This window comes from Primulina tabacum, chromosome 3 (assembly GCF_025594145.1).
Source record: "Primulina tabacum isolate GXHZ01 chromosome 3, ASM2559414v2, whole genome shotgun sequence".
Lineage (NCBI taxonomy): Eukaryota > Viridiplantae > Streptophyta > Magnoliopsida > Lamiales > Gesneriaceae > Primulina > Primulina tabacum.
Genome location: NC_134552.1, coordinates 7,540,674 through 7,554,309, shown reverse-complemented (window position 1 = coordinate 7,554,309; position 13,636 = coordinate 7,540,674). Strand labels below are relative to the sequence as shown.

Here is a 13,636-nt window from a genome sequence, read left to right as displayed (position 1 = left end):
GTGAAACTCCGCCAGTTAAAACCCATGATCAATAAGGCTAGTCTTATTTTTTTTATTACCAACCATTTCCAATTTATAAACAAAGTCGTTAAAACAACCCAAAGCAATATTAAAATGGAAAAAAAATATTTCCTCTCTTCTTCACGTATATATACGTTCAAAAAAGTAAATAATACTTGGGTGATATTTCTAAAAAAAAACTTCTAATTTTGTGGCACGTATTCTCTTAAAAGTACACAAGGGACCAGATTGGACCATGTAGATTGCCGAAACACTGAATGTTCGGAACACAACAGATGGTGCAAATTACAAAGATTGGCAATAGCACCCTCGTAAATTTCTGCACGTTTCCCTCTAAATCTGGCTATATAAGATTCTACACTCGCTACAAGGTTTTGTAAAGTTCGTTTTGTTGACATATCGATATACCGGATTTAAAATCTAAAGCCAATCGATGTTGACATTACAATCTAGTCAAGACAATTTCACCAATACAATGTAACAACATAGTCATAGAACAGGCGATTGATAAAACCTGAATGATTGATAAAACACGAATACAGATTATTGTAATTACTATGACGAAACAACTAGGTAAAACTCAAAGTACAGTTAAAATAAGCAAGCAGGATAGCAGGTACAAAAAACATATATTTGTACCTATATAAGTGTCTCAACTGAAGCAAACGCCAACTTAGCGACCCCTCTCAAAGTTGATTCGCGACCTACCTGACCCTTCAAAGCCATCTCGCATGGATCCAGCACTGGCCTTTAAGGTACCTCCACTTCCAACTTTGTCCATTGCTTTCTTGCCTGTCTTGACCTCCGTCAAAAACTGATCCAAGCCAAAGGGATCTTCCTCGGGCTGCTGCTCCTTGTCAAACTCAACAGGCCTGTCTCTAGGCCCAGTCCTCTCGGACGTACCTGCAAATGCCTTGTCAGGCTTGAAACGCTCAGTTTTGATTAACTTCTCTAGCTGCTCATCTTCACCTCCATACATCTCATCATCTACATCTTTCTTAGGTTTATATAGAGTATTCATAGTTGATTGAGCAGTAAACAGGCCCTTGTCATAGATGTTGTAAGCATCATCCGTGGCGAAACCAGAATCCATTCCTTTCTCCTGGTTAAACAACCTCTGATCGTACATAACTTCACCTCCCCTTCCTCCAGTGGAGGCCATTCCAAGAGCAACTTTCTCACTAATATCACGGTCTCTATCCCTTGTAATTTTGCTCTTCTTCCCCATAGCAGCATCTTTCGCCTCCAGCCTCCTCTCTCTCTCCCTCTCTCTACGCCGCTCCTCGCGAATTTTCTCCCGATTCGATCTCTCCTCTCTCTCTTCTTTGGTTTCCTTTGGGGCGTCTCTTACGCTCTCATAATCCATCCTTATGTCACCGCCATTGATCGCACCCCTCTCAGAAGGCATTGGCACAGCAGCAGCTGGAGCAACACCAGTTCTCTCAGATCGTGCCTTTCGTGCCAACTCTCGTAGTTCCATTTCCTTCTTCTCCTTTTCTTTCATCATCATCTCCTTCTGAACCTTGGATCGCACTGCAACAGCTTCTCTTGCTTTCTGTTCAGCAACATACAAAGCCTCTGATAACTTGGCAAAATTATCATTTATCTGTACATCCTGAAGACCCCGCCCATCTGCAGCCAGCCGCTTATCCAGTGGTATGGTGTAACCCTTGGCATTTTTCCAATTAGAAATACAAGGTGGGATTTTCCAGTCCTGTTGGTCCTTCACAGTCACGGGACGAGGCGGAGAATGCATAACTGGCACTGGCGGAGAACCAGAAGCCTTTGGAACCCTCTTGTGCTTAAACTTGGGAGGCTCCAAAGGATCTACTGGCATCTCTACCATCCGAATAATTCTCTCCTTGGCCCCCGAGTTAAAAGCTGCAGACTGCTGTGATGGTTTGTACTTAATAAACTTAGAATCTGAAGACTGAGTGGGAACATTTTTGGGCTGCGCAGCACTCAACCTCACGTTAACAATCTTCTCAAGGGCAGCCTTGGTGTCTTGTGTAGTCTCATCGATCTCTTTCTGCTTCTCATCCACATCCATCTCCTCCTCCACTTCATCTTTATCCTTCACAACCATTGGAACCAAATCTGAATGCTGTGAATATACAATCTTCTTTGCATTCTCATTCTGCCTCACGATAGAATCGTATCTCAAGTTCCCGCTCTCATCCACAGTGAGGGGTAAAGTCTTCCCAGAAGGCTTCTGACCAGTACTCCGGCCCATGCCAAGTGGGTGTTGTGCGTAGTGAATTTCAGGGAATGCCCCTCCATCCCCGAAGTCATCAGGTTTTGAGGGCTTAAATCCAGCCCGTTTCAAGTATGGGGGCACTGGCTTGGCCTTGAAGGTCTCTACATTCTCAGCCTCAGACAAACTGTACCTACTTTTAAACCATGGATCGTTGGTGTGATCATAATTTGTATTTACCGATGACTTTGCCTTTGGAAGAATGTCTTTCAATACCACCATTCTAGAAACTTAATATATCAAAATAAGAAAAAGTATACTACTGCAAAGACCCTGCAAAAAACAAAAAGGTCATAAACCAACCTAAACAGCATATTAAAAGGAAGACTCGTAGCATGTTAATCTGGTAAACATCAGATAACTCTGAGTCTATTTTTCTATAGTCAAAACAGTAACGTTATAATTGAATCATAAGCTCAGGATTTGAGATGATTTTGTGTAAGAAACACCATTTTTAAGTGTTGTGCGAACTGAATTACAAAATCAAATTCCAAAATGAAGACTAGTAATGCATAGAGGCTTAACTAGATCGTTTTTTTTCTGATATTCATTTTTGATAACAGCTTATGACGTTTAGAAGTTAGAACACGGGTATAGTCGTATAAATATTACTGAATTTTTCCTCCGAAAAGATTCGAACCTCAGCTCAATATGAATTTAAGCAGTTAAAATACTTAGGGCTCGAGAACGAGCTCCAGCGTCATGTAAAATCTGAAAAACAAAATTAAGCACAGAAAAGGAGGTCAAACCAAGAAATAGGTGAAAAATATAAAGTAGATCAGATATTATAAAACAAAAATAAAAAATCCATACAAAAATCTGAACTTAATGACTAACAAAGAGATGGAGTGTGAGCTTCAAAGGTGTAAAGAGTGGGAAAATTGGATATGAGACTCACGTAGGGGTGGCTTAGTCGCTGAAAAACAGTCGGCAGATGGAGGTAGCGATGGCGGAGGAACGATTGGTGGATTCTCTAATCTGTTGAATCGGAGCTTGGAAAGGGGGGAAAACACGCTAATACACAGGTGGAGGTAACGGAGGAAAATGGGCGGAGGTGGAGGTGTTCCAGCGGTGGTGGCCGAGGGTTTTGGCCGAGTGGATGAATTGGATCGATTGAAATTTGATTAAAAAGTATAAAAATATAATAATAATTTATTTATCAAACAAAATATTTAGAAATAAATTCGATGCAAATTTGTTCCCTCTCTTTGATTGGACACGGCTAGGCCATGATGGCCCAGCTTGTAACATATATACCAGGCCCGATATATAAGGGCTCATAAGTGATAATAATATACTTTTAATATATATTATTTATTTATTATTTATTAATAGAAAATTGGAAATCACATAGAAAATGTTAAATTAATCTCAAAATTTTTCCTCTGAAAAAGACACACATTTACCCATATATAAATATAAATTATCTGAAATAATTTAGAATCTTTTATATATATAACTTATAAAACAAACAAATAATCGAGTTAGTTAAAATTGATCCAATTCAAAATTTAGTACGTCATACTACCCACCAATATACCTTTAAGCCAAAAATTCTTCTTCAAAAATGGAATGGTTAATCATCGAGGTGTCTGGCATGCAATTCGAAGAACACCTGTGGGGGACGTCTGGCGTGCGCATCATATAAGTATTCGGGTCATCCCAAAACCGTACATGTGTTTGATGGAATCTGAAGCAAAAATCTAAAAATAAGTTCTGTTGATGGAATAAATAATGCTAAATCCAGTTAGTAAATAATAAATATAATAAATAGTATATAAATGCACAAAAACAATATATTACATTAAAAATAAGTCAATAAATATTTGAAATAATTACATAAATAATAATCGTCTAGCTATTTTAGAAGAAATATATATATATCTAATTTGTATAATCCAGTTTTCAGATCATTTCTTTGGCAATCAACAACATAGCTAGCTCATTTAGTTTATTTTGTGATTATTGATTGAAGATAATTATTTATTAACTTCAACTTCGATAAGTTTCTTTCAACTTATGCAATAGTTACTATGATAGTTAACAAAATCTTATAGGCAATACAAATATTTGATAATAGATCGTTCAGTTTTGCCAAACACTGTAACATCTTAAAAAATTGTTGAAGTTCTATACAAAACTTCATCAAGCTTATTAAGTATAACTCGTTAACTTATCCAAACTCAACAAAAGTACCAAAATCTCTTGATATTGTTTAAATTGTTCAAATCGAACATGAAAAAAGATCGAGTTTGATCAATTATAAACAAAAAAATATTCAAATATCTCTTCTTTTTATTTAATATTGAAAAAAAAATTATTGAAATAGATCATCAACTCAAAATATATATGTTGGACCCTCTCAAAAATCGGACTCTTACAGATCAAGTAGATTGTTTATATATTTGACAAACTATTGCATAAGCCCTAAGTAGATTGTTTATATAATAATAACAATAATAATAATCTAAAGTAAATAAGAATATACAATGAGCATGGTAACTTGCACAGAATCCATAGAAACAGTCCAATTAAGGAATTTAGCACATTAAATGTTTGGGCTTGAGGCCTCTTAACGGCGACTGAGAGTATTTTTGCAGCTAGTGGAGAACATAAATCGGTAATTTGAAGACGAATGAGCGCCGGGGAATTGCCGAGGACGGAGGCGTACGTGCTCCGAGGGCACGAGGGCGCGGTGTTAGCGGCCAGGTTCAACGGGAACGGCGAGTACTGCCTCAGCTGCGGCAAAGATCGCACGATACGGCTATGGAATCCTCACCGGGGATTGCATATCAAGACCTACAAGTCCCACGGCCGCGAAGTTCGCGATGTCCATGTCACCTCGTAAGAACCCATTAGAAAACCTAGGAAATTCAAAAAACAATAGTTCAATTGATAATGATATGCTTCTATTAGCTGTTGAAAAATAAAAGGCCCGTCTTTTATTCGTTACTTTTGTTACTCATCCGTTAACTGTTTTGGTAGGGATAATTCGAAGCTTTGTTCATGTGGAGGAGATAGGCAAGTATTTTACTGGGATGTGGCTACTGGTCGTGTTATTCGGAAATTTCGTGGCCATGATAGTGAGGTTAGTGCAAATGTTGTGAAATATAAGCACACAGCAACTTGGAAAGAATATAAGGAAACAATCTATCTTTATTGAATGCAAGCCGTTGGCATATATAGGCCTTACAAAAGAGATAAAATTGAAATAAACACATCATGTTTTACAGTACCTAATAACATGGTAAGTAGCTAAGGAAATGGTCAAACACTACCTACATATCCTAAATAATAGGATTTATTAACTGAATCAATTTTGACAACTTCAACTTCAATTCTAACAACCCCAACAATTTCTCCCCTAAACTGATAGCAGCTGTGCTTTCAGTTTATTCTTGGTACCTCACACACACCCAAGGACTTGCGTAGCTTCAAAAACACATCCAGCTTAAGTGGTTTTGTCATGATGTCTGCAACTTGTTCTCGTGTGACACAATGCTTCAGCTCAACAATTCCATCTTTAGTCAAATCACGCAAGAAATGAAACCTTACATCAATGTGTTTGCTACGTCCATGCATGACTGAGTTCTTGGATAGCTTAATTGTAGAACTGTTGTCACATAACACAGTAGTACACTTGTCTTGAGAATGACCAAGCTTCTCCAATATTCTCCTCATCCATACCCCATGACAAGCACAAGAAGCAGCTGCCACAAACTCTGCTTCAGTAGTGGACAAAGTTACTACAGGCTGTTTCTTTGAGGACCATGACACAGCTCCTTCATTGAGTAGAAACACATAACCTGAAGTGTTTTTCCTGTCGTCCACATCTCCTGCATAATCACTGTCTGTATATGCCATCAATTCTCCTCTACCTTTATTTTGATAAAAGATTCCCAAATCCACAGTACCTTTCAAGTACCTCAACACCCTCTTTGCAGCTTGTAAATGCAACTCGGTTGGACTTGCCATGAATCTGCTAATGAGAGACACCACATACATCAAGTCTGGCCTTGTTGCAGTTAGATACATAAGACTTCCGACCAATTGTTTGTACATGGTAGCATTCACCTTGGCTCCTTCTTCATCTTTCATCAATCTGACACCAGGAACAATGGGATTCTTCACACTATTACTCTTCCCCATCCTAAACCTCTCCAAAACTTCTTTTGCATATTTTCTTTGAGTAATATAAATTCCTTCAGGATTTTGTAAAACCTCAACACCAAGAAAATATTTCATTTTACCCAAATCAGTCATATCAAATTCAAGTTTCATAGAGCTTTTGAACTTAGCAGACAGACTCTCATCATTACCAGTAAATATTAAATCATCAACATATAAGCTAACAACCAAAATTTTACCTCCAACATCTTTTTTTATGAATAAAGTGTATTCATAGTTGCACCTTTCAAATCCCTCTTTGACAAAGTATGCTTCAATCCGGCTGTACCAAGCACGAGGGGCTTGTTTAAGACCGTATAATGCCTTCTTCAATTTGTACACTTTATACTCTTCACCTTTCTTCTCATAACCTTGTGGTTGTTCAACAAACACCGGTTCATTTAACTCTCCATGCAAGAAAGCGCTTTTGACATCAAGTTGATACACAATCCAACTATTTTGGGCTGCTAAAGCAATTATCATTCGAATGGTATCCCACCTAGCCACAGGCGCAAACACCTCAGTATAATCTATGCCCTGCTGTTGTGCATATCCTTTCGCCACTAACCGAGCCTTACACTTGTCAACCTCACCATTTTCATTAAGTTTAGTTTTAAAGATCCACTTTACCCCAATCTGCTTTGTTCCTTGAGGTAAATCTGTCAACTCCCAGGTCTCATTTTTTTCAATTGCTGCTATTTCTAAATCCATTGCAGCTCTCCACTTGGAACTTTGAACTGCTTCTTCAAAGGTAGTCGGATCAGTAGTTGAGGCAAAAAGAACCAAGTTGTTGTGTGTAACTTCTTCTTCTGATAATTCTTCCCCAATTGCATAATCTCTCATCCAAAATGGTACTCTTCTATTCCTCTCTCTTGGCAAGTTTTCTTCAGAGGTTGGAGTATTATCTTCAGGTGACTCAAGTGATGAAAATTCATTTGGAGATGAGCCAATCTCCCCCCCTTCTTCTTCTGCTGCCAATTCCTCTTCAGATTCTGCTTCACTTTGATCATGTTCAATTCCTTCCTCATTACTCTCTCCCCACTCAAGAATATCTGATCTTACTGCTTCATCACTTCTCCCCCAAACCCAACACTTATTTTCTTCAAAAACCACATCTTTGCTTACAACTATTTTCTTGGATGCTGGATCATAAAGTCGGTATGCTTTAGACTCTTCACTTATTCCCAGCAGCACACACTGGAAACTCTTGTCATCCAACTTTTTTCTTTTATTATCTGATACATGAACATGACCAATGCATCCAAAAACCCGAAAATAATCAACATTGGGTTTGATACCAGTCCAAGCCTCTTCAGGAGTCATGTCTTTTACTGCCAATGTAGGACTTCTATTGAGCACATGTGATGTCCAATTTATTGCTTCTGGCCAGAAATTTTTTGGAACTTGCTTCTCCGATAACATGCTTCTGACCATGTTCATGATTGTCCTGTTCTTGCGCTCAGCTACTCCATTTTGTTGGAGAGTATATGCTGCAGTGAGCTGCCTTCTAATATCATTAGATTTGCAAAAGACATTGAACTCGTGAGAGGTGAACTCTCCACCCCTGTCTGTGCGCAGACAACGAATGAAAGTCCCTGTTTCTTTTTCAACAAGATTTTTATAATCCTTGACGATAGTAAAGGCTTCAGATTTTTCACCAAGAAAATATATCCACACTTTACGACTGTAATCATCAATAAAACTTATGAAATACCTCTTATTACTGTTTGAAACAGGCTTAATGGGTTCACAAATGTCAGCATGTACCAACTGTAGTTTTTGTGATGCTCTCCATAAGCTTTTCTTTGAAATTGCATCCCTGTGCTGTTTTCCCACCATGCAATCAGTGCATATTTTGGATGGGGCCTTTAACTGTGGTAATCCTCTCACCATTTGCTTATACTGTAAGGTTTTTAGCCCTTTGAAACTTAGATGCCCATATCTACAGTGCCAAAGGTGAGTGTTGTCTTCAAGAATTGTTTGGAAACAAGTGGGATCTTTAAGCAGAATTTTTGCAAGCAATACGAACATTCTGTTTGCAGACATTGTTGTTTGCATGATGAGTCCTTTCTTGGGATGATAGATTTTACATACTCCTTGTTGTATCAAAATAGTTACCCCTCTTTCTTGCAATTGTCCAATACTGAATAGGTTATTCTTTAACTCAGGTACATAAAAAACCTCAGTGATTACCTGAGTAATTCCAGCAATGTGCAGCCTAATGTTGCCCTTTCCCAACACTGTCATTTTGGAGTTATTCCCGAGCTTCACAAATTGCCGGAAGTCCTCATCAAGATCCAAGAACCACTCCTTATTTGCACACATGTGATTGCTACACCCTGAGTCAAGGAACCAGACTGCTCCGGTCCTCGATTGATTAAGCTCCACGTATGACATCAACAACATTTCTTCTTTCTCTTCAAGCTCAGCATTTCCCATTTTGGACACTCATATTGAAAGTGTCCTAATTGATGACACTTATAACACTCAATTGTAGCTTTGTTGAATGTTTGTCTACCTCTTCCTCTGCCTCTTCCTCGAAAGGCTCCACGAGCTCGACCGCCTCCTCTTCCACCCTGTTTATCATCATAAGTTACCTTTAATGCCTGATCATCGCCTCCATGCCCATTCATCCTCTGCTCATGTACCAGTAGACTGCTCTGTAATTCATCAATGGTTAGGGTGTCTAAGTTATTAGACTCTTCAATCGAACACACAACATAGTCAAATCTTGAAATCATTGATCTCAAGATCTTTTCAATAATCACCACTTACTGCATGTTTTCACCATGAATTTTCATCTTGTTTGCTATGATGAGTGTTCGAGCAAAGTATGCATCAACACTCTCACCCTCTTGCATATGTAGAACCTCAAATTCTTTCCGAAGAGCTTGAAGTTGTGCTCTTTTTACTCTTGTAGAACCTTGGTACTTCTGCTTCATAGAGTCCCAAATGTTCTTGGCAGTGTCGTTGTTGAGAATTGTCTCCATAATAGTTCGATCAATGGCTTGGAACAAATAATTCTTCACCTTCAAGTCTTTCAGCTGCTGATCTGCAATTGTTTTTTGTTGGGCTTCAGTAAGCTCAACTCCTTCTGGTGCAGTAGGGATTCCAGTATCTACCAAGCCCCAATACTCCTTCGAACGAAGGAAATTTTCCATAAGCATGGACCAATGATCGTAATGGCCATCAAACTTAGGAATTGCAGGTTGAACGAAATTATTTTCAGTTGCCATACTCCAATGACTAAACTGCTGTTTCTTTTCTCTCACAAACAGGCCCTTGATGCTGCTCTGATACCAGATTGTTGTGAAATATAAGCACACAGCAACTTGGAAAGAATATAAGGAAACAATATGTCTTTATTGAATGCAAGCCGTTGGCTTATATAGGCCTTACAAAAGAGATAAAATTGAAATAACACACCATGTTTTACAGTACCTAATAACATGGTAAGTAGCTAAGGAAATGGTCAAACACTACCTACATATCCTAAATAATAGGACTTATTAACTGAATCAATTTTGACAACTTCAACTTCAATTCTAACAACCCCAACAGCAAATGGGCTTTTCTTTTTGTTATAGTGATTTAGAGATTAGTGTATCTAGTTGATGGCCTGATTTGAATGTGGAATTCTGAAATTTTCAAGAGCATGTACGATGGTATTTTAAAGTCGTTCTCCCTTGATGGTAGGTGAATGCTGTGAAATTTAACGAGTATTCATCAGTGGTAATGTCAGCTGGCTATGATCGTTCTGTGCGTGCTTGGGACTGCAGATCTCACAGCACCGAACCCATTCAGGTTAATTTTTTCATTCCTCTTGCCAAAAAGTTATACATGGGGTGATTCATAGATAGAAAAGGCTGCAGGGGAGCATTTAATAATTTAATTTTTTATTTGGCTCGGATACTATATTGAAGATGAGGATTAGATAAAGCCTAAAGTGATGAAAATGAATTTTGGAATACAGGCTACTTGTTTGTGAGGATCTAGAACATATATATTCCCTTAACAAGAGCAGTGTGTGAGCTGAAAATGCTGCTGATTATGAGTGTGCAAATCCTCATACTAGTTCAAAAACCACGTCAATATCGGGAGAAGATTATGAGAGTAAATCCCATGCGATGATGGATATGTCCTTATAAACTAAGACATTCTCCTATAACCATCTGAATCGAACTGAAACCATAGTTTTACTGGACCCCGGAATGTTATGAAAATTAACATGGAAGGTTTATGGTGCTTTAATTCAGGCGAATCTATGTGGCTGTGAGTCTTGACTTGATATGGACTACATACGAAGGATTTGTGTTAAAATGGATGAGTTGCTGTATAGAGGACGGTCAAATGAAAAACTAGTATATTAAAGCAAAGGTTGTGTAGCAGCTAGTGAAAATAAGATAAGAAATAAAATACACATTTAAGGTGGTTTGTACATGTTTACCTAATGGACCCTATTGGAAGCACCTGTGAGTAGTGATAGTTGATATCAGTAGTCTTAAAGAAAAAAATGATAGAATGGTTGAAATTAACATCTCAAAAGGTTTTTGAGTATTGATTTAAGTTATTTGAGCATAATTATTAGATACGTGTACTTGACCTCAACGAGTCTAAGATGAAAGCTTGTGGGGTGATAATCACCACTTTGACAACTAGAGAAAGTTTTAAGGTAAAAAAGCTGCAAATCGGTGTTATGGGCTATGTTGATTTTCTCTAAATTAAAATGGCGTCTCAAGCAACAACCTGATAAATTTTACATTTGGTGCTAACAATACACCATATCAAAGCTCTAAATCAAAGTCCATGAAACCATTCTTCTCAATCTAGGCTCTTGGATTTATTTTTGGGGTTGTAACCGATCATTTAGTATGAAATGTTTAAAACTTAAATCTAACGTCCTGGATTCGATGACTGTCCTCACCATATCAGCACATGTCTTTTCGTCGTGCTTATATCATCACTAGAAAATTCACAGGGGTCATTCATCCGAAAATCGTCATAGGTCAAGTACGCTTAACTTTGTAATTTTTATGTGATGAACTTTCGAAAAGGATGTACCTTGTTGATGTGAGTAGTATATATCAAATCTTTCATGTCTTTCATTCTGGATGATTGGTTTATTCATGCTCCTCATCGCTCAGTCATTGATGGTGTTTCCATTTTTCAGCATTAACTACTCATATTGTAGACCATGTACCACCCTGGGAATTTTGACTCTGGGTGTCATATTGAAATCCCTTGACTTTTACCTTAACGTAGAATATGTCATAGTGATAAGATTCTATTTGATTGGACACCATTAAGCTTTTTCCTAGTTAAATACCATGTTCTACACACTAGATTCTGTGTTGTTTCATCTGTGATTTGCCTTCTTTCCCGATGATTTCAATATAATGATGTCAAAGAAATTGATATGCTTACTCGTGTATGTTTCAGATAATCGACACGTTTTCTGATAGCGTGATGTCCATTTGTCTAACAAAAACTGAGATAATTGCCGGAAGTGTTGACGGAACTGTGCGAACATTTGATATTCGAATTGGTAGGTAGGTTGTCTATAATGACATTACTGGATTCCATGAGGTCACTTCTTTGTTCTCATGAGGCATAGAGACTCGAATTTCTGAAATATTGATGGTTCTGAACAGGGAAATATCCGATGACTTGGGGCAGCCCGTCAACTGTATTTCTCTCTCAAATGATAGTAACTGTGTGTTAGCCAGTTGTCTGGATTCCACTCTGCGTCTTTTAGACAGGTAAAAGACAGAAGTTTACTAGTGTCTTTGCATTCAACAAAGCTACGTTGTTTCTTGATTCCATATTTGTTGCAGAACAACTGGTGAACTTTTGCAAGAATACAGAGGCCATACAAGCAAGGTTAGTGCTGATGCATATTGTTAAGACTTGCAAAGACACCTTTTTACATTCTAAGATAGTTAAACACACTGTAAATATTTGTTTCAACTGTTCATTGGTGACCTGTGCATGGTTTCCACCTTTCTTCCAATGTTTGCTGACTATTTATTTTGATGTATTCCTGCAGCCTCGTGATCACTTTTCCTTCTTCAATACATCTGCAATTTCATAGCATTGATTTTTTCTCGGGTTAAATTTCTAATTCGATTGTTATCTTCGTATCTATCAGTCTTTTAAGATGGATTGCTGCCTTACGAACACAGATGCCCATGTGACTGGTGGTTCAGAAGATGGTTTTATTTATTTTTGGGATCTTGTGGATGCATCTGTTGTGTCTAGTTTTCGAGCTCATTCGTCTGTGGTAAAGTTTCTTTATCTTTTCTTCAACATATTTCCCTGTGTCCTTGCACTAAAATTTTTATGCTCGTCAACGTTTGGTCCAGTTAGCTTTTGCAATTGAAATGGCTTCTTATATGCTCTTTGTGGCATCATATGTAGTGAGGTTGCTTTTTAATATTTAATCAGGAGCCCAAAGAAATTTGTGTAGAATTCTTCTTAAGTTGAGACGTCCTTGAGGAAGATGCTAAAAGAAACACATCTACTATGCCAACATTTCCCGTTTACTAGGAGAGAGATGTATTCTCCTTAGTTTGTTGAGTTTTATGGTCCTCGCCTGAGTTTTAACCATAGTTCTGTGAAAGCTTTCACAAAATTTGTTCCTTTGCTTCATTTGCTGTCTCTGACACTTCTGTGACAGGTGACTAGTGTAAGTTATCACCCCAAGGACAGTTGTATGATTTCTGCTTCGGTTGATGGATCAATTCGCGTCTGGAAAGCCTGAAAAAAATTAAGAGATTTAGGTTTCACTTTCATGTTGTCTCATCCTTCTGGATTCAAAGACTGCCGTCCCCTCAATTTGAAGTTACTCATTGCTAATACCGTCTCTGAGTGGAGTGGACTCAGCTGTACACGCGTAAAACAGTGGCCAAGTATTAAACTTGAGTTGAGTCATATCATCCAATCCTCGCCATTCTACGGGAGATGCTGATGTAAGATGGCAACAGCCCAGGTACTGAAAGGTCTCTATGCCTCTATGTTTTCTTACGGTGAACAAGCCATTGAAAATGTTTATTAGCCCTTGTCTTGAACTGCATACGTATTCGTGTCTTTAATTATTTCAAGGAAACGTTATTTAGATTTCGAATTTTGGATTTTAGTGAAAATGGTTGCCATAATCATAATGTTCTTTATAAGGTCTTCTCTATTGGAAAGTTG

At 38.0% G+C, this 13,636-nt stretch overlaps 2 protein-coding genes across 4 annotated transcripts; one reads left to right on the top strand and one right to left on the bottom strand.

The window, feature by feature from the left end:
• Positions 1–455: 455 nt before the first annotated feature.
• Positions 456–3,366, bottom strand: LOC142539783 (SNW/SKI-interacting protein A-like). Of its 3 annotated transcripts, XM_075645489.1 has the most exons (3): positions 3,174–3,366; positions 2,916–2,986; positions 456–2,548 (listed from the first exon to the last, which is right to left on the bottom strand). In XM_075645489.1, the coding sequence occupies exon 3, from the start codon at positions 2,495–2,497 to the stop codon at positions 695–697; it is 1,803 nt and encodes a 600-aa protein (XP_075501604.1). In that variant the 5' UTR covers positions 2,498–2,548; positions 2,916–2,986; positions 3,174–3,366; the 3' UTR covers positions 456–694. The 3 variants fall into 3 exon arrangements, with proteins under 3 accessions (XP_075501604.1, XP_075501603.1, XP_075501605.1); XM_075645488.1 differs by lacking the exon at positions 2,916–2,986; XM_075645490.1 differs by lacking the exons at positions 2,916–2,986; positions 3,174–3,366 and adding an exon at positions 3,025–3,043.
• Positions 3,367–4,847: 1,481 nt separating this feature from the next.
• LOC142539782 (uncharacterized) lies at positions 4,848–13,614 on the top strand. Its single transcript, XM_075645487.1, has 8 exons — positions 4,848–5,119; positions 5,261–5,363; positions 10,139–10,246; positions 11,882–11,991; positions 12,094–12,201; positions 12,277–12,322; positions 12,591–12,722; positions 13,119–13,614. Exons 1-8 carry the CDS (start codon positions 4,911–4,913, stop codon positions 13,200–13,202), a joined length of 900 nt encoding a protein of 299 aa, XP_075501602.1. The 5' UTR covers positions 4,848–4,910; the 3' UTR covers positions 13,203–13,614.
• The last annotated feature ends 22 nt before the right edge of the window (positions 13,615–13,636 follow it).